The sequence below is a fragment of the Saccostrea echinata genome, unplaced genomic scaffold (genome assembly GCF_033153115.1).
Source record: "Saccostrea echinata isolate AGI-Se365-2 ecotype Australia unplaced genomic scaffold, CSIRO_AGI_Sech_v1 ptg000054l, whole genome shotgun sequence".
NCBI lineage: Eukaryota > Metazoa > Mollusca > Bivalvia > Ostreida > Ostreidae > Saccostrea > Saccostrea echinata.
Window position 1 is genome coordinate 26,453,833 of NW_026889803.1, and position 26,080 is coordinate 26,479,912.

At 33.2% G+C, this 26,080-nt stretch overlaps 1 protein-coding gene across 2 annotated transcripts in view; it reads left to right on the top strand.

The window, feature by feature from the left end:
• Positions 1 to 1,277: 1,277 nt before the first annotated feature.
• Positions 1,278 to 26,080, top strand: part of LOC133206105 (putative N-acetylated-alpha-linked acidic dipeptidase) — a 45,176-nt gene continuing 20,373 nt past the window's right edge. The window contains exons 1-3 of one of the 2 annotated variants that reach the window (XM_061342035.1): positions 1,278 to 1,405; positions 17,420 to 17,702; positions 24,771 to 24,844. In XM_061342035.1, coding sequence (XP_061198019.1) covers positions 17,421 to 17,702; positions 24,771 to 24,844 — 356 coding nt within the window. In that variant the 5' untranslated portion in view covers positions 1,278 to 1,405; position 17,420. Of the gene's footprint in view, positions 1,406 to 15,942; positions 16,142 to 17,419; positions 17,703 to 24,770; positions 24,845 to 26,080 lie in introns of those variants that run through there. The other variant, XM_061342033.1, reaches the window with a different exon arrangement.

The following is a 26,080-nucleotide window of genomic DNA, read 5'->3' on the forward strand; positions in this document are numbered from 1 at the left end:
ACTTTAGGATTGCAATTAGCCACAAGGATTATGTTTCAACTTACCGATTTAATACTTCATGAACTGGCCTTTACAGTCTTCAAGTTCATTCGTTTTAATTTGTATTTTAGGGATTTTTTTTCTGTTTTTGCAATTCTCTGTTTAACCTATATACAAACAAGAATTAAGATTTTGGAAGTTCTCAGAATGATGCTACTTTCTCTGAAGGTATTTTCAATATATAGAATAGCATAGAGATGAAATTGTTTGCATGATTTTTTTTTTTTTTTTGCTTTGCAACTTCAGTCTAAAGAGAGGGGAAACTACCATCAATTATCTCCAAATGAAGATCTCCTAGTCTCTCCTAAATTGAAGTGAGAGTTAATTGCAGTCTTCTAACCAAACATCATCAGCACGCATATATTTTCAGAAGCTAAAAACCAAACTTTAATGGGTTTAGGGCCATAATTATGCTTTGTTCCTTGCCTTTCGAGTTCTATCTGCCAATACCAGATTTAGGTTCGCTGTTGACACTTTGTATCTTAATGTATAAAGAAAATGAAATAAATTGATGTTATTACAGGGAGAGAGATTGGAATATTTGTTTCAAATAACTTGTTATTTTTGGTAAATCTTCCTTAGGAAACTTATAACTTGGCAACAGTGATATTGATTTTATTTTCATGAAATTCATTTTTTACATTTGTTAAATTGCATGAGTGATATCTACGATTTATACACATTCACAAAGCAATCAAAGTTGTCCAAATAAAACAGAATTTGTGTTGATTTCTCTTAAGTTTGTATCTGGGTGTTTATCGCTTCTAAAATTATGTAAGACATGATGAAACAAACTGTAAAGCAAGTATCTTACTTGTGAGTTGTGGATGTATAGCCATTTTTTATCATTATAATGATTGCAGAAAGCCCTTTTTTTTCAAGATGTGTTACTGAATGGTAATGGATTTTTTTTTTTTTTTTTTTTGCAATTGCACTTGGTAATGAACCTCAATGATAATTCTTCTTTGAAAATTGATTTATAGAACCATAGATTAAAAAAAAAAATGACTCAATATATCCAAGATCAAACTTGAAATTTTAATTAACAGTCTGGCTACAAGATTATGCTCTTAATAATATGTAAAGTATATATTTTCAAATAATTTCAATCTGATTCTGTAAGACTTGTATCAGAATTAAATGCCTTAAAAAATTTCAGCAGCATGCAATGTTGAAAAAAAAGGTCCCTATTTCTTTGAAAAAGAATGTTTGCTATGATATTTTGCAGTGAAATGATGTGAGATTCATACAACTCCAGTAGGACCCGTGATCTTCCATCTGCTATGCAATACACACTATGCAAGATATTTTAAGCAGTATTAAAAATTCCGATTTCTTCCAGTGACATTGTTCAGTCAGGAAAAAGGTAAGGATTTCTAGAAAATTATGTGGCAATTGCTAATTAAAATGATATACATGTAATGTCATCCATATTTAAAAAATATATGTTGGCTTAATTTATTCTTTGCTAAAAAGAATTGGAAATATTTTTGTGAAATTTAGAGTTACATCCCCTGTTCATTGATGTAATCAGTAAACAAGATTCAAAGAGATTTGCACAGATTAGCAGAAAATAAAAAGAAATGCAAAACATAAAAAACTAATAACTAATTACTGTATCTGGTCCTTGGCAAATAAGATTAGCTATTAGGATTGTTACTGACTGTCCACAGAAAAGTTGTCAGGACTCGGTTGAAAATGTAATATTTTTGTGGATGGTCAGTAACAAACTTAATAATGTATGCCATTGAATAACACTTAATTTACATTTTTAAGAAACTTCCAAAAAAAATTTTAGGAATTGATTTTATTTTACTGAACGTGCTATAGAGAGAAAACTAATTGCCCAAAAAGGATTCAAAACTAATTTTTTAAGGTATTAAAAGGTTTGACACCAGCCCTCTCTTATGGAATCTTTTTGCCATAAATCCTCAAGCTGGCATGGAGACGTCAGTGATTTTCCTGTAAATCCAAAGTGATTCATATTCTGGCAAAGATTTCTTTTTTCCAAGTACAACATTTTCTGCCTGCATAATAAGTTGCTCAGACAAGGCATTCTCCATTTAGTAAGACATGAATCTAAATGGATTGTGTTGTATGGCTTTGACTGGCAGTTTTTGATAGGTCCTAATTGAATCACAAATTTGATTAACTGATGAATAGATATTTCTGGTGCAGGCTGCTACAGACAGCTACTGGTCTGCAAAGTGCTCACCAACTCCATTACAAAATTCACATGTATTTTGATCTTGTTCTGCATTCAATGTTAAAATATTTGACAGAACTGTCAATCTTTTTAGCTTATCTGAGCTTATACGATTCAAATGGGGTTTCTGAACAAAATTTGTCTGGTGTGTGTTTGTTCATCCATGTTATTATGTGTATATATCTGTAAAAAGGTAAAATTTTCATCATGTCATGCATGACCGTGTCTCTCATGGTCAGTGTACTCAAGCATCATGGTCAAAGCAGTGTTTTGATGCTGTGTTGACCATGCTATGGGCATGCAATTACTGTAAACCAACTTTTATTCGTGTGCGAGAAATATCTGTGAGTTTTGTGACCTTCGTTTGTTCGCGAATATTTTTGTCATGAACCAATTATTTACATGCAAGTTTTTGTTAAATGTTTCCTCAGTCGCAAAAATTAGTAGTTGCAGATGAATTTCAAACTGATGAATCGGGAAGATGTTGTGAATAATAGTTGGTTTACAGTGTTTCCTGATACATGTACCAACTTTAACCACCACAGCCAGGGTAGTATGCCAATTTTGTTAGAACTTTTGTATTCCAGAAATTTTTCTCTTCAGATGGACTTCAGTGTTTCCCAGCAGACTTGTGTGACATCTGTAGCTTCAAGACTATTTTTTTTTTACCAAAGCATTTTCTACCTGATGGTTTTTTGTTTGTATTTCATCTGTATTGTTTTCGTTTGTTTGTTTGTTTGTTTAATTTTGTTTTGCTCACCTATACAAAAGTACAGTTACAATCACAGTTAACTCAGGAAATTAAGAATCTTTGATTACTGAAAACATACTGATTCAAGATTAGTAATAAATGAGATTAGTGTTAATTAAATCAATTGAGGCAGACACTGCATCATTATATTGTTTTGTTGACATGATAAACTTGTCCATTTCAATTGGACTAAATTCATATAAAATGTACTTCAATTTCAATCAAAGCTATAAAATCGGGCAGTTACGCAATATGGAAGTCATTAGGAAACAGAATGATGTCACTTGACTGTAAACTGTCGTTATTTCTAATCCATAATTGACCAGAAAAAGTCAGAAATTCGCAAGTAAATTGTCAGAAAGTTCACATGAGGCTTGATGTTTGTTCAGTCCTATGTTTAGGATTATACGTGTTTTTGTACTTCAAATAGTGATCTTTTACCCTTAAAAGGTCATTTCCACAGAGTTATTTTGATACAATCAAATTATAAAGAACAGTAAATACTTAAATGTCTGTTGGTAATGAAATTAATGGTGGACAGATAATTTATGTACAAATCAGTAGATTAATTGGAAGAGTGGGTGCATTCAAAGAAAAAAAGGGAATGAGGCATATCATGCAATTGTAATGTTTTTTTCCCCTGTTTTACAAATGTACATTTGGGTGTCTTTGAACAACAAATTATGAGAGGCATGCATGCCAAGTTGATTTACCATGCATGTTTGCCCCAGGAAACATCTAGGGCACTTGATAAAAAAAATGAGAAAAGGTCCATATTAGATCTACTTTTCATAACTACTTTTTAAAAAAAGGGGGTGGGGGGATATTGGTTTGCATCTGATTGTATGTTGGTCAGTAAACCAAGGGTTGTCTGTTCAATATGTTGAGAAACCTTTGCTTCAAACTTGGTACACTGGTATCCTCTAAAAAGTACATGACCCCTAGTTATATCAAGATCAAGTGGTGAAAGGGCAGGGTCCAACTATTCTGGACATAGTAAGATACTGTCTGCTCCATATCTTGAGAACCCTTTGCTTGACAGACATCAAATTTATACAGTAAATGTATTGTGTTTGCCCCTGACTATGGTAGATAAGTAGATGACCAATATTTCACAGCTCCACATTTGGAGTTCAGGGTTGTCCCTAAGAATCAAAATAGCAGGGGGCATTGAAAGAGTAGAAGGGGGTCTGGGGTTCCTTTCATAAGGGGGATGAGGGGAAATACCAGAGTAAACAGGTTATTATGTCATTATAGGCGGGGAAATTCCTCAGCCCCAGAGTCTTAGGGACAACCCTGAGAGTTGATCCTTTTTAGCTCACCTGAGCAGAAGGCTCAAGTGAGCTTTTCTGATCAAAGAGTGTCCAGAGTCCGTCTGTCATCTGTAGTCCATAAACTTTTCACATTTTCAACTTCTTCTCAAGAACCACTGGGCCAATTTCAACCAAACTTGCCACAAAGCATCCTTGGGTAAAGGGGATTTAAGTTTGTTCACAGGAAGTGCTGTACCCTCTTCCAAGGGGAGATAATTAAGAATTAGTGAAAATTTGGTGGCATCTTTTAAAAATCTTCTTCTCAAGAACCACTGAGCAAGAAAAGATGAAACTTATGTGAAAGCTTCCTTACATACTGTAGATTCAAGTTTGTTCATAACATGACCCCAGGGGGTAGGGTAGGGTCGCAAGAGGGGGTCGAAGTTTTACATAGGAATATATAGGAAATGTCTTAAAAAATCTTCTCTAGAACAGCAAAACCATGATTAGTCATATTATAATAGAAGTATCCTCAGGTAGTGTAGATTCAAGTTTGTTCCAATCATGATCCCTGGGGGTAGAGCATGGCCACAACAGGGAGTTGAAGTTTTAAATAGTTTCATATAGGTGTAATGGTTAAGAGGCATTGAGTAAACACTTTGAAGACCTCAAATAATGGAATGACCTGACAACCCTTGAAATTTACTAGTCAAACTAAAGGGTATATAAGGCAAGCTTTGGGAAAGTCAGGCATTCAGAAACTAGCAGAAGAAGTTGGATACTGAAACAGCAATAAAGAAGAAGTTGGATGCTGAATCAGCAATAGAGAAGTTATTTAGGTATTCCATCCCTAATAGCAAATTGAAATTGAATACATAACAGATGTGTAGGTGTTTAATACTCAGTATATTTAGACATAATTCCTATTTATTCCTATTAGCATGTAAGGCTGGGATGTGTCCTAATTTAGGACCTTGAATTTTAGTAAGGGTTATCTCCCTCTGTTTTAATCATTAAAAAAAATTTTAAAAAACTTATCTCAGGACTGGCTAAAAATGTTTTCAATTGTCATTCTATTTCTCAGGCTTTATTACAGTATTTATTGATATTCTTATTATTTGAATTTTTATCTTTTAAAAAAAGTCACTTGTCCCCATAGACTTCAATGCAATCTTTGTTAATTAATTACTGCTTTATCTTAGTAATTACATTTTTGAAACTTTCTCTTGGTAAATCTTTTTCTACTGTGAAATGCTTTTACATAGGAAATATCTTTAAAATCTTCTTCTCAAGAACAACTAAGCCATTATTAGTCATATTTTAATACAGAAGCAACCTTATATATTGTAGAATCATGTTTGTTCAAATCATGGGGGCACAACAGAGGGTCAGTTAAGTTTTGCATAAGAAAAAAATATAGGAATCATCTTTAAAAAATCTTCTGCTCAAGAACAGCAAAGCCATGATTAGTCATATTATTATAGAAGCATGCTCAGGTAGTGTACAAATTAAGGGTGGGGAGGGTGGGGCCACAATGAGAGATCAGAGTTTTACATAGGAAAACATAGGACTGATTGATTGTACTTTGTTTTACTTCCCGTTCAAGAATTTTTCACTCATAAAGAGACTTCACCATATTCCAGTGAAAGGCCTTTACTCGGCACTCAGGGCCATTGAGCAGTGAGGGATCTTTATCATGCCTACGCCTGCCATGACATAGGGCCTTGGTTATTAAGGTCTCATCCAAAGGACCCGCAACTTTCACTTCGAAGTGCTGAGGGCTTGGCGAAGGAATAGTTGCTACCAATTTTTTATCAACTTAGGTCATTCACAGCTCAGGGACTCGAACCCAGGACCTTCTGATCATGGAGCGAGAGCTCTGCAGAATGAGCTACCATGACTGTGGAAAACATAGGGAAAAAATCATAAAATTCTTCTGTTAAGAACAGCAAAGCCATGATTAGTAATATTGATATGGAAGCATCCTGAGGTAGTGTAAATTAAAGTTTGTCCCCCCCCCCCCTCCCCCATTCAAAACTGAACTGATTTCTGCTTCTTCCTAGCCAATGAGCTCAGGTGAGTGATGTGGCCCATGGGCCTCTTGTTGATATTTCCATGCAGGGAGCAAATATGTTTTTAAAACATATCTTGTTATAAATAAGAATGTACCAAAGAATGGGAGTGGGGGTAATATTTAAACACAACATAAGAGGTGAAATTATAATTAATAAACAAGAGTTGTTAATGTTAACAGAGTTGTCAAGTCCTTCAGCAAGGAAGCTCTATTACAAATATGAAAACCACTTTTGCAGGCATCAGAAAGCTGATTTGCTTGAGAAGTGAGAAACTTAAACTTGACATTGACCCAGGTGAGTCTGACAGGCAGTTGCACTCGACCTGAAATATAATCCAAACAATTAAAATCCATAAATAATGAAAGTTAAGCCTTAAATATGTATTTAAAAAAAATCCTAAAATCTTTTTAACCAGAAAGAAAAAAAAATTAAGGATAAATTTGATCTTGACCTGAGGTGAACATTCTTGACCTGAGGTGAACATATGGGCTGGGTGATGAACCATAAAAGTATTTGACAAAAAGTTAGTCTAACAGAATAAAATGAAAAGCTAAGACTAAAAAACTTTAAAATTTCTAGCTTATCACAAAGGCTATATAAAGCAGACCTGTTCACATGGTGCATCTTTCAATGTTTTATGTGATACATATATGCATGTCTGTTGCTATATCTGACCTACATTTCAAGATTCAGTGACTTAAATTAAGCGTTGGACAAAAATGATATTTAGCTCATGTCCTGCACATTGCATTAGTGATGTACATAGCAAGCTGTATTTATTATGTACAGCTGAACTTCGATATCTCGAAAACGGATATCTCGACTACCATAGATATGTCGAAGTGATTTGAAAGTCCCAAACCCTTTTTCTTTAAGTATTTTACCCTCAATATCTCAAACTCTCGGATATCTCAAAGTTTTTTCTTGGTCCCATTGACTCTGAGATAACGAGGTTTGACTGTATATGCATATGTCTAATGTAGCATTTGAAATAAACCATATTTGGAGTGTGCCCCAGAAGGGAATATCATTTCCACTACAACATCTTTAGTTGATGTCTGGATGCAAGGCAAAAGCATCATTTTTAATTCTCTTCCTGTCTTATAGAAAAAGAAACATATCATCTTTATTTGCTGCATGTTCCAGATAATACGAAATGTAGACTTGTAGTTTTTATGAATTATCAGTTTCTGTTAACAAGGACTCAGGATTATATATTGATCATCTCTCAGAACCTCTTTTTAAATGTGACTAAAGGCCCTACTGATTTATTATTTCGTGGGGATATAAAGAATGGAAATTGTTTTCTAAGTATAGTGACAAGACCTCAGAACTCTGTTGGGATGTGATAGCATGAGTTCTGTGTTGATTCTGAGAGGAAGGAGTCAGGTGTATGGAATCAGTTACTCCAGTCAGGACAGGTAAAAATTCACATCGATACAAACAAAAAATTTGGTTGCATATATTTGTATATATACTCGTATTTTTGGACTTATTTTAGTTGAAAACGATGCATGTTAATCAGTTTTTGAAAAATTAAGAAATTGTAGACTTTCTATGGTGTTCAAAATTTCTTCCTATTTGCTATCACCTTATAAATCAATACAATTTCTTTTAACCAGACATTTTTGAGAAACTTTGAATGAAAAATGAAACTTTATATGGCTAAACATAATAATTTTATACTCATGTAAACATAGATTTAGATGTTATTTTCAATTTTGAAAAAGAGTTTGTCAGTTATCATTATGAGTTATCTCTCCTTAAGATAAAAATTTTTGGTTTAATCTCTTTTAAAATAATTCAAAAGGTTGCAAAGTTGCAAAGCAGAAATATTAGTCAAAATGTGTGTTATGGTTTTTAATAAGTCTGCATTGATTGTTTTTCTTTCTTTTTTCTCAAAGAACAAAAATTACTTTTTTCCCATATTATTTTGTATGATGTATAACTTGACAAAAAGTGAAATCCATTACTTGATTGTTCATTCTTCTTCAGAATAATTTTTAAAGTTTTCAAAAGCCACTATTATCTTTACTATGATCCTTATAAAAAGAATAATTTTTTCTGTAGCTGGAAATTTGTGTAATTTAAATCCTTCAAGAGTAGCATTCAAAATTTTTTTATTTTTAGGGTAATTTGTAAATTTGAGCAATTTTGTCACATTCAAGGCAAAGAGAATTACTACAGTCAATCAGTACACATGAATGGATCGTCATGTAAAGTGCACATTTATATATTGCATATTGTGCAGCAATAATAGGTGTCCATTTAGTTAAGGAACATAACCCCTTTTTTTTGCACTTGATTTGATTAAAGAATGTGTTTGTGGGTATCGCAAACATTAATCAAACATCATTGTCATTAATTTTATCGCTGTTTGAAATTGGATGACTCCGACTTCAAAAGTGACGACATGAAAACATTATCAATGAGAGAGGGTCAGAACATTCTCCAGTATCCGAGGCACCATATAATTCTCATTTTCTCCCAAATGATTCATCTTTCATTACCTGTGCATTGATTTTAATTGGGGATTCATTTCTCAGATAATAAATGGTGTGTACAAGGATTGATAAATATTTCACCAGTCGATGCCTTAGTCCCATTGTACCTATTGTCTTTCCCCCTTAGTCCCATTGTACCTATTGTCTTTCCCCTGTTTACTTGCCCATTTGAACGCCATTTTGATTCTAATGTGATGGCCTTTTGATTACTGAAGAAATGCTAAATTTCCGTTTTCTTGATGGTTTCAGAGATGTTCACTTAACATTGTTCTACATTTAGCTTTTTAAGCACTTTAGAATTCCATTACTTTACTATAAACAGAATTCTGACAAACAGGTATCAATGAATTAATGCCTTTTAGATTGTTTTTATTTGTTGCTGTTACTTAACAGCAATAAATCTTAGAAAATTGTAATTTTTATCAATTTAGTTCAATGTATTTTTGTTAACATTAGTATATTTTGGCACATATCCTAGGAAAGGTCATTGTAAGAGGTGCTAACTTATCAAGAGTTAGATTGAAGAACAACGGAAGGTACTGTGAGCATGCAGACTCACAAAATGATACCCCCACTGCAATATTTTTTAAATTGCTGCATCCATTGAAGACATGGACCTGAGATGAATCATATTCTGTGCTTTTTTGGCCAAAGATCTTGATCTTGCTCCAGCGATGTTGAGTCGAGGTCATAGCACATTTGTAATATGTTTTAAAATACAATTATCTATAAATATTTCTTTTTTATATTAATGACATGTTTATTTATTAATATTTTATTAGATTTAAAAGAAAGGAAAGCAGGGCCCCACTAATCATAATGATATATTTACATTTGCTGTGTTTTTCTACTAAGCCAATTGTGAAATTGATTTGAAAGTCATTTTTGTGTAAACTCATGCGTAGAAATATATAGGACGAAACTCGAGCTAAAGTGACGTCACAATGAGGCTACAGAGACGTTAATAAAAATATGACGATATAGGACAGCAAGAAATTCAAACACTGAGTATATTTTTGGTGCATTTAAGCATGTAAAATGTAAATATAAGGAGTGTTTTTAAGTTTAGTGTGAATTATTGGTGTGTAAATCACACAGACTTGTACATAGGCATATTTTTCATGAAGCGCTAGCGCGCTTCATGAAATATGCCTACGTGACAAGTCTGTGTGATTTACACACCAATAACTCACACAAAACTTAAAAACATTCCTTTAATGAAAACATTCCTAAGTTATATGGATTCAAGTATTGTCAATTAAGTATTTCATGGAGTCCGATGATGATGCTTTCGAGTGAATCTTGGGGTTAAGTCGGGGCTAAAATTCCATAATCTAGTCAAAGACCGAGAGCTTATGTGATGGTAAGGTGTCCATCATCCTTCCATCTGTTCATCTGTTTAGCTTTTTGTCTCTGTGAACAAATAATTTTTGAAAACTTTACTCTTCTTACACTTTAAGTCTAATTTCAATAAAATTTGGTACAAATGACTTAAGATATGTTGATTTTGTATATAACATTTTGATTTCTGCAAGCAGTGTTCCCATGGTTACTTGTACTCAAAAAATAGAGATTTCTGTAAGTCTTTCAGAATGCTACTCCTCCTATAGTTTTGAGTAGATTTCAACAAAACTTGGTACATATACAAGTAGACTACACTAAGATAAATAATTCTATATTTATACCCCCCGCAAACAAAGTTTGGGGGGGGGGGGTATTGGAATCAGCATGTTCACCTGTCTGTAAACGTGAAAAATCTGGACATTTTCATGGAGACTACTGCATAGATGCATAGATTTGTCTGAAAATTTGTACACTCATAATCATTTCTGTTAGAGCATCTCTGATCAAGCAGGTGCTATCTTTATCCTTTGAGAATTGGGCAGAAGAGCTGGCCTTTCAATTTCTGGCAATTTATAGCATATGTAACTTGATCATGTTGATGGTCAGCCTTTATTTTCAAAATGAATTTGGCATAAAGTTATCAAGACTAATTTGATATTGTATAATATGATATTTTTATTTAATTTTTTTTTTATTCTCAACACACAAATTGCAGAGCATTATATCTCACAAATATGACAGATGGTTGCAATGCATCAAGTTTTACAATCTAATAAAAACAATATACCGGTAATGATTTGTATTTTAATGTTATATTAGGCTGTACTAGCTTAGCTCATCATTCGTTAAAATTAAATTAATTAGATTTCAATTATATTTTGACTGGCAATTTAAATGTAAGACCTCCAGATCCAAAAAATATTTTTAGTGACTTGGTACCTTTTCTGAAAAACCCAGCAGGGGGTATTTGTCCATTTTGGACAGTTCTAGTTTGGCTTTTGATTTCCAGGAATGATATTGCCACTAAAAATAGAAATTTTTGTGAAATTCTTTCAAAACATTATTCTTCCTACAGTTTAGTTTTTATTTCAATAAAACTAGTACATTGCACACAATTAGACTGACCACACTGAGATACATAATTCTGTATATCTATTTTTGATATCTATACAGACTATGTTGCCATGGTTATTAAAAATAGAAATTTCTGTGTAATTCTTTTTTAAATGCTACCTCTCGTACAGTACTGGTATGATTTTTTAAAAAATGGTACACAAATAAACTACACAAAGTTATGTATAATTCCATACATTGGTTTCACATTTAGACAAATATTGTTGCAAAAGGCAATTTTCCTTCAACAGTTTGGTGCCATTTCAGTAAAACTTACCACACAAAGAGACTAAACTAAATGTCATGTAATTTGCTTATTGGTACTCCCATTGTTCCATGATGAAATACAATACACCTTTGTTATAAGAAAAACAAGTAGAGTTACAGTCGCATCAGAGACCTCTGGTTTTATTGTTGCAATATTCTGCTTGAGAGGTGTTTAATGCAATATGTTTTGACATGAAATCTTACATAAAATGAAGTCTCATTTTGTCACCAAGTAATATAAAATAATGAAAAATCAATTTTATGTTACAAATGACAGATATTGCAAAGTGACTTTGGCTGTTCTTTGAGATTTACTATAATAGTGTTTTACTGAAGTGCAATTCAGGTTCTGTTCAGTTTTGGTTTCTGGTGTAAATGTATGGTCTGCTCAGTCTTCCTCTGGTGCCTTTGAGTGTTTAAACTATACCAATTTTAGAATAACAGAATAACAGAAATTCAAGCTTATTTGTGGTGAATTTCATTGTCATAACATATGTTCTAATATCCAATAATTGTATTTTTGTACAAGTACATTAAGTGTCAATCTGGACTGTTGATTTAGCATATCTGTAGGAATGGTTATTTTTCTGCAGAAAGTGGATTCACTGGTGAAAGTACAATCACCCATTGCTCTACATGCAGAAATTGATGTTATATAGGTGTTGCTGAGGCAGAGAGGTAGGCCATAAAAAGAGTGATTTATGTGCTCACCAACTAAATGTCTTATTTCATAAGCAACTGAGCTTTTCACACATCTTTGAAGGTTTTGCAATGCGGCTTTATGTTACTATGAGTTTATTGATTGTGTATTATCCCAGTGGAATTAATGATGTTTGTATGACCAATTTACATAATAATGCAACATGCATTATTCACACTGAAGGAGATTCAATGAATTAAGACCACTCTTCATCCAAAACAGCACATTTTATTGCTAGATCAAACCACCAGTGATGAAGTAATGGTAACAGGAAATTAGAAACTTGGGATTGCAGAGATTTCTTACAGCTATTAAATGCACGTAAACCATGGTCCTCCTAATAATTTTGCTGACAGATTGACCAACACAAGTAATGTGATGGTTACCATAGTAAAATTGTCACTTGTCACTACATTATCCCCACCCTCACCCCAGTGGGGTAGAGACTTGTTCCAGTATTGTTTTTAGCTCACCTAAGCTGAAAGCTCAAGTGAGCTTTTCTGATCACCCATTGTCCGTCATCCGTCCGTCTGTCCGGACGTCTGTCCGTCTGTAAACTTTTCACATTTTCAACTTCTTCTCAAGAACCACTGGGCCAATTTTAACCAAACTTGGTACAAAGTATCCTTGGGTAAAGGGGAGATTAAATTATTAAAATAAAGGGCCAAGTACCCTTACAAGGGGAGATAATCAAGAAAAAACAAAAATAGGGTGGGGTCATTAAAAAATCTTCTTCTCAAGAACCACTGGGCCTAAAAAGCTGAAAGTTTTGTGGAAGCATCCTGGGATAGTGTAGATTTTAAATTGTAAAAATCATGATCCCCGGGGGTAGGGCGGGGCCACAATAGGGAATCCAAGTTTTACATTGAAATATATAGGAAAAATCTTTAAAAATCTTCTTCTCAAGAACCACTGGGCAAGAAAAGTTGAAACTTATGTGGAAGCATCCTGGGGTAGTGTAGATTTTAAATTGTTCAAATCATGACCCCTGGGGGTAGGGTGGGGCCACAATAGGGAATCCACTTTTTACATTGAAATGAATAGGAAAAATCTTTAAAAATCTTCTTCTCAAGAACAACTGGGCCAGAAAAACTGAAACTTATGTGGAAGCATCCTAGGATAGTGTAGATTCTAAATTGTTCAAATCATGACCCCCGGGGGTAGGGCGGGGCCACAATAGGGAATCCAAGTTTTACATTGAAATATGTAAGAAAAATCTTTAAAAATCTTCTTCTCAAGAACAACTGGGCCAGAAAAACTGAAACTTATGTGGAAGCATCCTGGGGTAGTGTAGATGCTAAATTATAAAAATCATGACCCCCGGAGGTAGGGCGGGGCCACAATAGGGAATCCAAGTTTTACATTGAAATATGTAAGAAAAATCTTTAAAAATCTTCTTCTCAAGAACAACTGAGCCAGAAAAACTGAAACTTATGTGGAAGCATCCTGGGATAGTGTAGACTTTAAATTGTAAAAATCATGACCCCTGGGGGTAGGGTGGGGCCACTATATGTATTACATATGGGGGAATCTGGTAAAGAACAGCATGGCCAAAGTTACTCAGGTGAGCGATGTGGACCATGGGCCTCTTGTTTACATGGTAATTAGTCTTATGATGTCATACCATCTCAAATCCTGGTCATAACTTTGAAACCTTTGATTGGAACCAATTCAAAGATCTTGACTTGGGGTCATAATTTAAAGACCCAGGTCACTGTTCAATGAAATGTTGAAATGTGTTCCAACTGTAACTTTTAGATTCTTGATCAGACATTAATTGGTGTCATTTTATAAATTTCAAAGTTTGGCTTCACCCCCCTCTATCAAGGATATAAGATTCTGTTTATTGATTGTTTGTTCCCTTAACCCCCCACCCCACCCCCTTACCACCACCACCACCCACCAACCCATCTTTGAAACCAGAAAAAATTATTTTTCATAATTATAATAGTTGTTTCTTATATATTCCAATTTTATTCCCCCATAATCAAAAATTTTAGGGCATATATTTTTTGCTCTGTCTGTACGTTTGTCTGTTGGTCCACAAAAACTTTAACCTTACCCGTATATTTTGATTGAATCAAGCTATGGCTTTCATATTTCTATCTGTATTTCTTGTGACAAGACCTTTTCTTTGGTACCAATAGTTTTGACCTTGGAGTTTGACCTACTTTTGCACAAAATTTTACCAAACTTTAACCTTTACCATAACTTTGGAACAGTTGGTCCTAGGGCTTTCATACAACATATTTGTATTCTTTGTTACAAGACCTCTTGGGTACAAACAATTTTGACCCTTTGACCTTGATCTTTGAGTTTTAGCTACAGGTACTTCTGAAAAACTTTAATCTTGGCGATAATTTTTGAATTGCTAGTGCTAGGACTTTCATACTTCACAGGTGTATTCCTTGTGACAAGACCATTCTTTGGGTACCAACAATTTTGACCCCTTGACCTTAACCTTCAAGTTTGACCTATTTTTGAAAAACTTGGCCATAACTTTTGAATAGTTGGTGCTAGGGCTTTCATATTTCACATATGTATTTCTTGTGACAGGTACTTACCTTGGTTACCAATAATTTTGACTATTTGACCTTGACTTTGGAGTTTGACCTAATTTTCAAAAACTTCAACCCAATGACCATATCTTTTGTACAGTTGGTGCAATGGCTTTCATATTTCTCATGTGTATTTTTAGTGACAAGACCTTCCCTAGGGTACCAACAGTTTTGATCTTGGATTTTGACCTACTTTTGAAAAACTTTAACCTTTTAACTATTGAACAGTTGTGGTAGGGCTTTCATATTTCACATGTATTTTTTGTGACAAGACCTTTCTTTGGGTACCAACAATTTTGATCTCTTGACCTAGACCTTGGAGTTTGACTTTCATTTGAGAAACTTTAATCTTTGCCATGAGCTGCCATATTGAAGCATCAGTGTTTCACAAACACATGTTGTTTCTCTCTGAATTTGTTGGATTTATAATGTTGGATAGGTGAAAGCATCTTCCTTCACTCAATCAATGGCAAGCCTTCTAGTTTTAAGTGAAGAACATTAATTTTCTTTTTAAGAGAGTTTGGTGAATTTTTCTGACTATATGAATTGAATGGATTTTGGTATTTTTATGAAGGCATTCTGAAACAATGAATATTTGTTATGTTAAAAATTTTTTTTTAAATCAGAATAATCTACAAAATAAACAAGGTAAAAGTACTGAACATCTTAAGTTGTTATATAACAATCTGCAATGAAATTGTCTGTCATTTTCAGGAAGTTAAGGTAATGTTGTTGTCTCAGCTTTGAACACATTGATTTTCAGCCTGAAGTATTTTAATTGAAATTAGCAATCTAAGATTGCTTCCAGTTTTGTTCCACTAAATTGGTTTTAACTCATTCTCTGGTCAAATATTGTCAGGGATTCCAGACTACAGAATCAAGCCTATAGGCTTTGTTTTCTCTTATTATGGTGTGTGCTGATATGATAGACAGTGCCAATAAATCCCCCCATGAGAGCAAAATCCCATTTCTGGAAGTATCCTATTAAAGCTCATGAATATTTACATAAAAAAGAAAAAATGATTGTTACACTAGTGCATTGTTTTTGTTGGCATTACATGTCACCGTACACAGATCCCCGTACAACAAGAATCATAGATTATTGGGAAAGCTCGCAGGAGGCAGAGCTTTAAGGTAGGCTCATCCTTCCCAATGTCTGACTTTTGTTGCTACCACAAAGATGTATGAAAGAGAGCAGAGCTGTCCGGCTCAATCAATTAAATCCTAGATGATCTATATGAGGTTGTGATCTAATAAGGGGAGATAATTAACTTTGTTCCTCTCGGATAAATCATAATGACAACAGAGTTGGTGTCGGTGTTTTCGGACAGGTGAGTTCTGATGTGGTTGCTCTTTCATATTTCTTTTTGCATTCTAAATATTATAGTAAAAAAAATTATATTTATATGTTTTTTTAAATGCTATGATAAAGTTAAATCTATTTTTAGGTACATATTTGTATTTTTATATAAAATTACTGTAAACAAAAATAAATTAGTGCACTCAAAATTGAGTGCCATCTTCCTCTTCAGCTGATCAGCAATCATAAATTTTTAATGACTTGTATTATACATGTTATACTATAGAAGTTACTACTTTCCACATGGCATTAATTAACACTGTGTATGGGGTCACAAATTTTCTGCAGAAATGTACTAAAGTACATTTAAGGCATATAGTGGCAATCTAAGAATCTGCATAATTTGCTACTCACAGATTGAACAAAAATTGTGATTCCACAGAATTATGACCTTGTGAAAAAAGGTATGTTACAGTATTAGCATAAACTTAAATTAGTGGACAAGAAGTGTGAAAGTTAATACAATTTACAGTATGTAGGTGATAGAGACATATTTATGTTTGATTGGGAAAACGTTCACTTAATTGGTATGTGTAACTTCAATGATAATTTATAAAATGTATTCATAGCAAACCTCATTATCTCATGCTTATTGGAACAGACAAAAAAAAAATTAATATATTCGAGGTTTGAGATATCAAAGTGGAGACTGATATCTGGACTGAAGACACATTTCAACAAGTTCTATACTTTACATATCAATTAGTGTCCCAGATACCAAAGTTCAACTGTACACTTCTGTACATATATTAATTATTACAGTAGTTCTGTTTAAAATGTTGAATATATATGCATGTAGCTGCTGCCTGAGATAATTGACCAAAGATTAAGTGGTTGATGGACCAGAAAAAATGTACAATGCTTATAATTTATATCATACAGCACAAATGTTTGCATCACACAAATACTGTAAGTCATTTTAATTTCATAGTGCTAAAATTTCACGATTTTTTACCAGGGTACCAATCAGGATTTAAATTCACACTAAAGGTGTGTGGCTTGTGACTGAGATACTTTGTGTGATCTGATTACGTTATTCACTATGGGTTTAATTTTGCGAAAAAGTAATAAAATTGTGAACATAGTGAAGTTAAAATCCTCATGTTAATTTCCCGAATCTATAGTATATGATTGAGTACAGGGATTGTCTTCAATATAATTTTTACATGCAATTTGATTGGGTACTTATGCAGCCAGAAATTATCAAATACTTGCATTGCTTTGGTGACTTTAACTTGTTATATTTCAGAATGCCAATAAAGGGGAAGTATGTAGCAGGTAGACAGGTGTCCAGATGGGATGCCGAGTCTGACAATGTGGACATTCAATACCGTCACCTAGACAACCCAGCCTCACCGGGCCTTGTGGAGTTCTTCTCCGGAAGGAAAGGAAATGTCCTCAAAGTTCTACTTCTCGTTGTTTGTTTCTTTGTCGGTCTTATCATTGGTTATGTCATACGAAGAAATATTCATGAAAAATACATCGCTCCCTTGAACACCCCAACACCTACACCCATTCCACGAATTTACCAGGTAAGTAAAAACTTCTGAAATGTTTTCATTTTTGTGTCTTCAGTTTTTATTGCAGAGTCATACAGTGTTGACAAAATACATTTATGTTTTGCATTCGGTTCATTTCTGGAAAAACTGAGAGATTCCTTTCTATACTTTCATACAAAAACATTCCATGATAAAATGATCAATATGAATTTTTTAATCCAAGTAACTTCAAATTTTTCCTGATTTTACATTTTTAAAAAATTCTGGAATTCCTCTGTAACGAGATAGTGGTTCTAGAAGACAGGAGTTAACTCCCCTTTTAAACACTGAGTCAACAACACTAACTCAAAATTTAAGTTTCATGAATTTATTGAGTCTGCTTCCAAATACAAAATTTTATTATAGATAATACCCGTAAGTCTCAACAAGAAGGTATAAAAAAATATATATATATATCTACAACCAAGCAAAAATAATTAATATAATTTTTAGAATTTCCAAGCTTTTCTTAACCACCCCAATAAAACAAGTCAGATCCAGAAATAATCCAGATATGCGACTATACTATTAATTAAGCTACTATTTCGATAAATTGTCAGAACGGTAGATGTGATTTGTCTAGCAAAGTTTTAGAAATATTCACTCAAGAAATCTGATCTTGAAATAATCAAGATATGTGATCTCCTGAAGAATTAATTTATTAATTAGATAATTTCTCAATAAATTATTTAAAAGAAAAATTGGTAAAGTCGGATCCTGAAATAATCAAGATATGTGACTAAAACCAAAATTTCTGAGTAAGAACCAACAAATTGCCAAAAATAAATAAATAGATTTGTTAATTAATTTCAAATTCTAATTACCAATTAAAAACTCAAAGAGTTTTACCTCAGACGTTTAAATTAAAGTGACAGCCAAAATAAACCCTACGTCTACAAAAATGCCAAGAAGCAGACTAACTTCGGACTTACGGAATTTCCTTATTTATATTCCGTAAGGACAAATCACACTCCGTTTCCATACGAATTCGTATAACGCATACGGAATTCTACGGAATCTCTATACGAAAAATAGTTCTCTAGATAAAAATACAATTAATATTGCAAATAATTCTACAATTAATACCTTTTTACATAATATTTCACACATAAACAATAATTACATACTTGTTTCACAGTAAAAGTCGGTGTTCTTTGAAATTGACATCGAATGAATATTAATGAGGTTAAAAGTATAAATATGGGAATTGACCCGGAAGTAGAGGTCAACCTAAACCAAAATACACAAAAATAGAACACAAGTATGGTACAGATTGTACAGAGAAAAATACGGCAATTTTACCGTAAGTAAGAAAAATATTTAATAATTTACATCGAGATCAGTCTTTAGAAGACATTATAATACAAGTGCTCTGATTAGATCCTTTAAATACAGCTGTAAATTCGTAAAATCTCTATGTCTATATAACATGTGTCAATCCGACTTTCCTCTGTTAAAAGTTTACAACGGTAACAATCAAGAATAAACAAAGCTGACAATTCAATAATATTTCAAATTACATACGGGTAAAATATAATTAGATAATATATAAAACAATTCACACTGATATGTGATTCAGTAGTCACCGTTTATAATAACATGTTCATTAGAAAAATGAGGGGTCATCTCAAAATACATATATATTACACCTCAAAGTATGTTTTGACTCTCTTTCACATCATCAAATGACTATAGACTTTATAAATTTACTAAAAACTAACACTGAAAGTGACAAGTTAGCTAAGTTTTTATTAGCTTTACTGGTCAGAGACCAGAAGAGCTTATGTGATAGTAAGATTGTCCGTCCGTCTGTCTAGCTGTCCGCCCATCTGACTGTCGGTAAACAATTTTTCAAAATGTTACTACTCCTACAGTTTGGTCTGATTGCAATGAAACTTGGCACACAAGTATACTACATTAAGATACCTAATTCTCTTAATCAGATTTTGATTTTGATGAATGGTGTTGCCATGGTTACTAAAAATAGATATTATATTTCTGTGAAATACATTCAAAACGCTACTCCTCCCACAGTTTTAGTCTGATTTCAATATAATAACTTAGCACACAAGTAGACTACACTAAGATACACAGTTCTGTCTATTGGTTTTTGATTTTGATGAACGATGTTGCCAAGATTACTAAAATAGATATTTCTGTGAAATACATTCAAAATGCTACTCCTCCTACAGTTTTAATCGGATTGCAATAAATCTTTCCACAAACAGAGATTAAACCAAGGTTCATTATTCTATTTATTGCTGTTGTGAAGTTTCAAGTTCAAGTGTTACTTTTCTCTTCCTTTGCTATAAGTACAAACCAGTAGAGCTGCAGTCTTGTCAGAGACTTCTTGTTGTTTAAATCATATGAAATAAAGTTCATGTGTTTTTCAAGAAATGTGGAATCCCAGAAATCTAGATTTTTATTTAATCTGCAACTAAACATTAAAAAATGAGAAATAAAGTCAGGTTAATAACTTGTTTGTTCCATGAAATCTGATATGAGAGTTCTATAAGTATAATCCATACAGTAAAACATGCTTATAGTAAACATGCTTATAATGAATTGATGCTTACAACAAAGTGATTTTCATTCCCTGTGGCTTTACAATACATTGTGAATTTAACAGATATAACAAATTATGTTTATTACAAAGCAAAATCATCCATCCCAGGCACTTTGGTATATGCATGTTTTACTGTATATATATATATATATATATATATATATATATATATATATATATATATATATATATATATATATATGTGTGTACTGTCATTAAAAAAAATTACAGCAATAATGAGCTCAAGATTATAGTACATGTACCTACGGAATTAAAATCTAAACAAAATCAATACAGTGTGAGGCACACACTGCAGCAGAGGCACAATGCATCACCAACACTGCAAACTGGCCGGATCAACTTCCATCAACTGCACAATTTTTTCTATGAAACCACAGTGAAGTTTATAACTTACTTTATATATATATATATATATATCACATACACTGTTTTGTCTCGGCTTCTCTTTGCTTTAACCTTGAGATTTCTCAATTTTGCAAAGAAGCTTATTTTTTCAAGGATAATAGATATATGGAGAAATATTCCTTCACAGAAGATTAGACGACAAATATAGCTAAACCTGGTCCATGTTATATGATGTGGTCTTGCAGCCCATAGTTTCCCTTGCTGCTAATTTGTTGAATACCTCTAATAAGAAGTCACTAAAGACATTATGGTCACATTGAGAAGTAATTTAAATGCAATAAAACCAAAACTGAATTGTTGGTTTAGTCCTCAATTACCAACTTCTTTGAATGAAGAAAAGAGACAAAAACGTTTCCAAGCAAATCAATTTATTTTAATAATTCTACAGTTCAAAGTAAAATACAACATGGCATTCAAAATATTGCATCTTAATTTATGTATAGCAGAAACTCAAAGACAACAATTGATTACCTACAACAAAGCTTAATTCTTATACCAGGTAATTTCCTCATCTTAGTGTCAAAGGTCAAGGTCTAAACTAGCTTCAATGGAAGTTCAGAAGACACTTCTACCTTGTTTACTTAATTTTAATTAGGGCCCTGTCTTGATCAGTCTGTCTGTCTGCCTCTCCATTTGTCTGTTTGTCTGTCGAATATCACTTGCTCAAACTTCCCAAAGGATGCCCTTCAATGTAGGGTTCGCATTGATCTTGCACTGATTTCAAGATCAAAGGTGAAGGTAAAAAAAATTATAAGTTCTGTGTAAAATTCTTGTGAAGGGTGTACCACAACCTTGAACCAAGTTTGTATGTCAGAGGTCAAGGTCATAGCAGATCTCTGTGTGAAATCTTTGTCATGAGCATATTTTCTTTCCCCTTTATCCAGGCTATTTATATAGTGTATTCAGTCAGGTACCTAGGACTCCAACATAACTGATATTAAACATGGCTATTCTATTCAGTCAGGTTGATAGAATTTTGCATATGAATCATTTAGCAGACTAATTATGAAGGAAAAATCATGAAATTTTGCGATGAGAGCCCAGCTCATTTAGCTTATCAAAAAATTGCTCATAAATGACAGAAGTTTTGCATGGTTCTATTTTTTTGAAATTTTCATAGAAAGGAAAACAGTGTGACAGAGTTTGTTATAGCACAACAAACACTAAAGATTTTGCACAAAAGTGGGGTGTTCATATGTATGTCATTACCAGGTAGATGGTATGGAAGTTAATCTTCAAGTAACTGGTGGCTGCCAGAAAACTCCAGAACCATGCTGGGGAAAATAGTCAGTGCCTTTATCACAAATATTCAAGCCCTGTGAGGCACATTTCAGCAACTAAACCATAGTCGTGATGAGAATTGGCACAGAAGATGTTGGACTAATCTAAAATATTAGTTACGCATGCCATAAATTGCTCCAAGTGTTGTTTCATTATATGGCTATGGCTGCCATTCTGAAGTTTTATGAATCAATGAAAAAGTTGGATTCTTCCTTATAATGCAGTTTGTGCTGGTTGTTCAGTAGTCAATGGGGATATCATAAATAAGACTCTGTTACATATGTCTTACTTGCCAGTGTCGCTTTTTGCCCGAGAAACAAGGTTTTTAGAAGTATCAGATCTCTTCTTCTATCACTTTGTTTTTCTCAGTTTGAGTGGCCGGTAATTCAGCTTTATGAGAGACTTGCATTAGGAATCATGGTTAACAATCAAAGAGATGTAGAGAGCAATTTGATCAAGCTGTAATACATCTCAATCAAAATAATGTACAGACACGCCAAAAATATAAAACAATAGCGAGGTAGAGGAATTGGACTGGGACCTAGATCTGACTGGCTTGAAGGCTCATGAAGTATGATTTATATAAGTATACTACTCGCATGGGAGCTGTGAAAGGGAAGCCAGATTTTGAGGGTTTCCCGCAATCAATAGCTTGTCTTTCAAACAATGCCTCTGACCTTCCTGATAATTGAGTTTGGAATTCATTTTATGGCACACAACATCTCAAGAGTGGAAGAGATCACTTGTTCGTGGCCTCTAAATTTGATTTTTGAATTCCATCATTTTTCTGTCCTGTCACTTTGCTTTTGTTTTGTCAATAGAGAGGAACTTTTAGGGGCATTGTTTCTTGGAGATATTTTGCTGAAGGTTGAAATGATGTGTGACATTAAAGGATAGATTATATCATATGAAATGATTAAACTCCATAGGGAGGAAAAAACCTCAAATGCTAATGGAGTTGCACTCTGAAAGCAACAAAAAACTATAAGATGAGTGAGATAACACAATGTTTCTCCTTTTCATTATGTTCACTGATTAAATTCTGCTATTATTTTTCCATTATTTGATCCAAGTGTAGAATGTCTTTGCAGGACCATAAAATTGTCATCTTATTTCATTATTTTTTTTTATACAGGAGTATTAGTGATACTAAAAAAAAAAAACTTTAATAAGTCAAGGAGTATACATGACAAATAAGTTGATGTTACAAAGTTTTCGACTACCTCATTTTTATACCTTTTTGACTACAGATTACTCTGTTTACCTGATCAAATAAAGGGCTCACAGCAGGTGAGACCAGTTCAACAGGGGATGCTTACTCCTCCTAGGCACCTGATCCCACCTCTGGTGTTTTCAGATGTCCCTGTTTTGCCCTGTTCATGATTCATTTTCCTTACTAGAAATATATGAGATTGATCAATATTTTTTATTTTACCTTTTATATATATTAAAACCTTTGAAGGTTTGCTTTTTGACTTTTAGATTATATATAGTGAAACTTGCTGAGGTAGAACTTTCATCTAGACAAGAGACTCAGGGTATTAAAGGGGTAATGATTGCTTACTGTGACATATTTGTTGGAGGTAATGAACACCCTGACTAGTCTGGTTTTGCTATATAAGTTGAATAAGTTCATTTTTCAACATTTCTGAGATGCAAGTGAATGAAAAATTATGGATGAGCACTGAAAATAATTTTAGTTTTTAAAGCTGCAGTTACATTTCTAGATTCAAATTGATGTTCCAATCTCAGAATTGTTCCTACAGAGTCTGGATGTTATCCGATTCTTAGTTAAATATGTATGAAATCTGCAGAAAACATTCTATGAGGCTGACATTTACACAGTATATGGAGGTGGCAGTGTCTACTGGGAGTGAATATGGAAACTACAAGTGTAGTATATAAAGGTCATCAGAGGGCAAAAAGCCCACCAACCCTACATTCTATGAAGAATAAAATAGTGCCATATTTGATCAGTCAGGTCAACATGAAAGATATATGTTCTTTATAACCTCTTGCATTAAGGGGGTGTAGTTTTCATCTCTGTCCAGCTGCTAAACATGCAGATGGATGAAAACGACCTCTTTCTGTTACCACACTTGGGACTTTTTCAGATGAAAATTGATAATTTATTATGCATTCAGATTTCATTATGCAAGTATGAAGCCACTTTTGGGCCCATATTTCAAATTATATTTAGTTAGCAATGATGAATAAAAAAAACAACTTCAGGCTAGTCTGCTGTACAAACAAGAAATAATGAATTGAACCCTCTTTATTCGTGTGTCGGGACAGCTAATCGCTTGAGAGACAGGTGCAATTTTGTTTTAATTTTAGAAAGAACACTCTTGATTATGGGTTTGTGTATTTCTCATTCATTTTATCTTCATGTACTTTTAAAATTATGGCTGAGAAGCATCTTAATTCTTTGTGAATGACACCCTCTTAATAAACAGCTTTTTCAGTTCCGTTTGAGATTTTGGGTAATAATTACAAGTGAAAAGAAGATGTGGTTAAGTGGATTAGATAGTTTGAAAGGTTCTTTCTTTCTGTAACATTGACAAGGTTTGTGGAAAGTAAAATCAAAAATCAACATCATAGTTCCATCACTAATAGAACACAACTGCCCATCCAGATTCCTTACTGGTTGTAGGAGGGTGTTATGATAATTAAAATTTTTGACAATATATACCTCTAATTGAATTGAAAGGTAAAAGATGCAAATTTTAGCTTTTTATAAAATCTTTGTCATGTTATAAGCTGTAAATGTGTATACTATTTATTATCAGGATTATGATCCATCCATTAGACAGAGCCTACAAGATGACCTACAGGACATTGTCAATATTGAAGACCACATCAAGTGAGTAGGAATTAACAGGGTTCAAATGTAATTCATGGGATACTTGTCTATGAATTTGCATACACCACTTTACCAGTATACATCATATTTGCTAGGGGGTTGATAATTGTTATAAGATCTTCAGTTAATTAAGAAAAAGTCATCACCTGAGTCTTTCAGTGCTCTCTGCCATGCTTCTGTCCATCAGTTCTGAGGAACAAGAATTCAGAATCTTTGAATGATGTACAATTGAACTTTGGTATCTTGAACACTGATATCTCGAATACCATGGATGTGTCAAATTCATATGGAAGTCACAATCACTTTTATTTTTCTATTAATTTTACCCTCAGTATCTTGAACCCTTGGATATATATTTCAAAGTTTTTCCATGGTCCCTTAAGAAATGAATTTAATTTTTGAAGATTCATGAGGACATGAACTACGACGCTTCACGCCGGCATATTTCATGAAGTACATGAAGCGTTGTAGTTCATTTACCTCATGAATTTTCAAAAATTAAATTCATTTCTTATATTTACTTATATTTATATTTTTCTGATTAGGTGCCACAATTCAACTCTCATTTTTAAAGCAAAACAGTTTGCACTATAGTTTTGACGTCAAGTACAGTAGTATGGCGTAAAAATGGAGATACTCGTATATGCTTATCCATGGTAGTTCGTGAGAAAATGAACAATACTCTAATTTGCAAAGAATCTTAAGGAAATATATTTGGAAATGAAAATATATCAAGTTCAAGATAAGAATGTTTGACTGTACTTTAATTAGCTCTCAGTGGTATACATGTTTTGTTTGGTCTCTTCATGTCCTAAAGTGGGCCTTGGTCCCAAACTTTAATAAAGCAAAAACAACAAGCGAATTATAGCTCCTACATTTTGTATCATGGAAAGTATTTTCTAATATGTCTTGTTATGTAATATGTCCATATTTTTATGACTTTCGTACCACGTTTGTTTTGCTAATTATCAATTATGTATAGACATAATTACACATAGACAATCAAGCTATCATCTGTCAGCTCTAATTAACAATAAGTGAATTCTTGCTTGGATTGTGATAATGGCGTGATCGATTACATGGATGGATTTACAAGTCCCATTGTGATGTTTTGTAGATGTATACAATGCTAATTGAATTGTATGTAGATTAAAACAGAGAACTAGATGATTTAGAAAATCTAGACAGTTTGTCATCAGATTTTTCACATGGAATACCCTGTGCCTCTCTTATGTA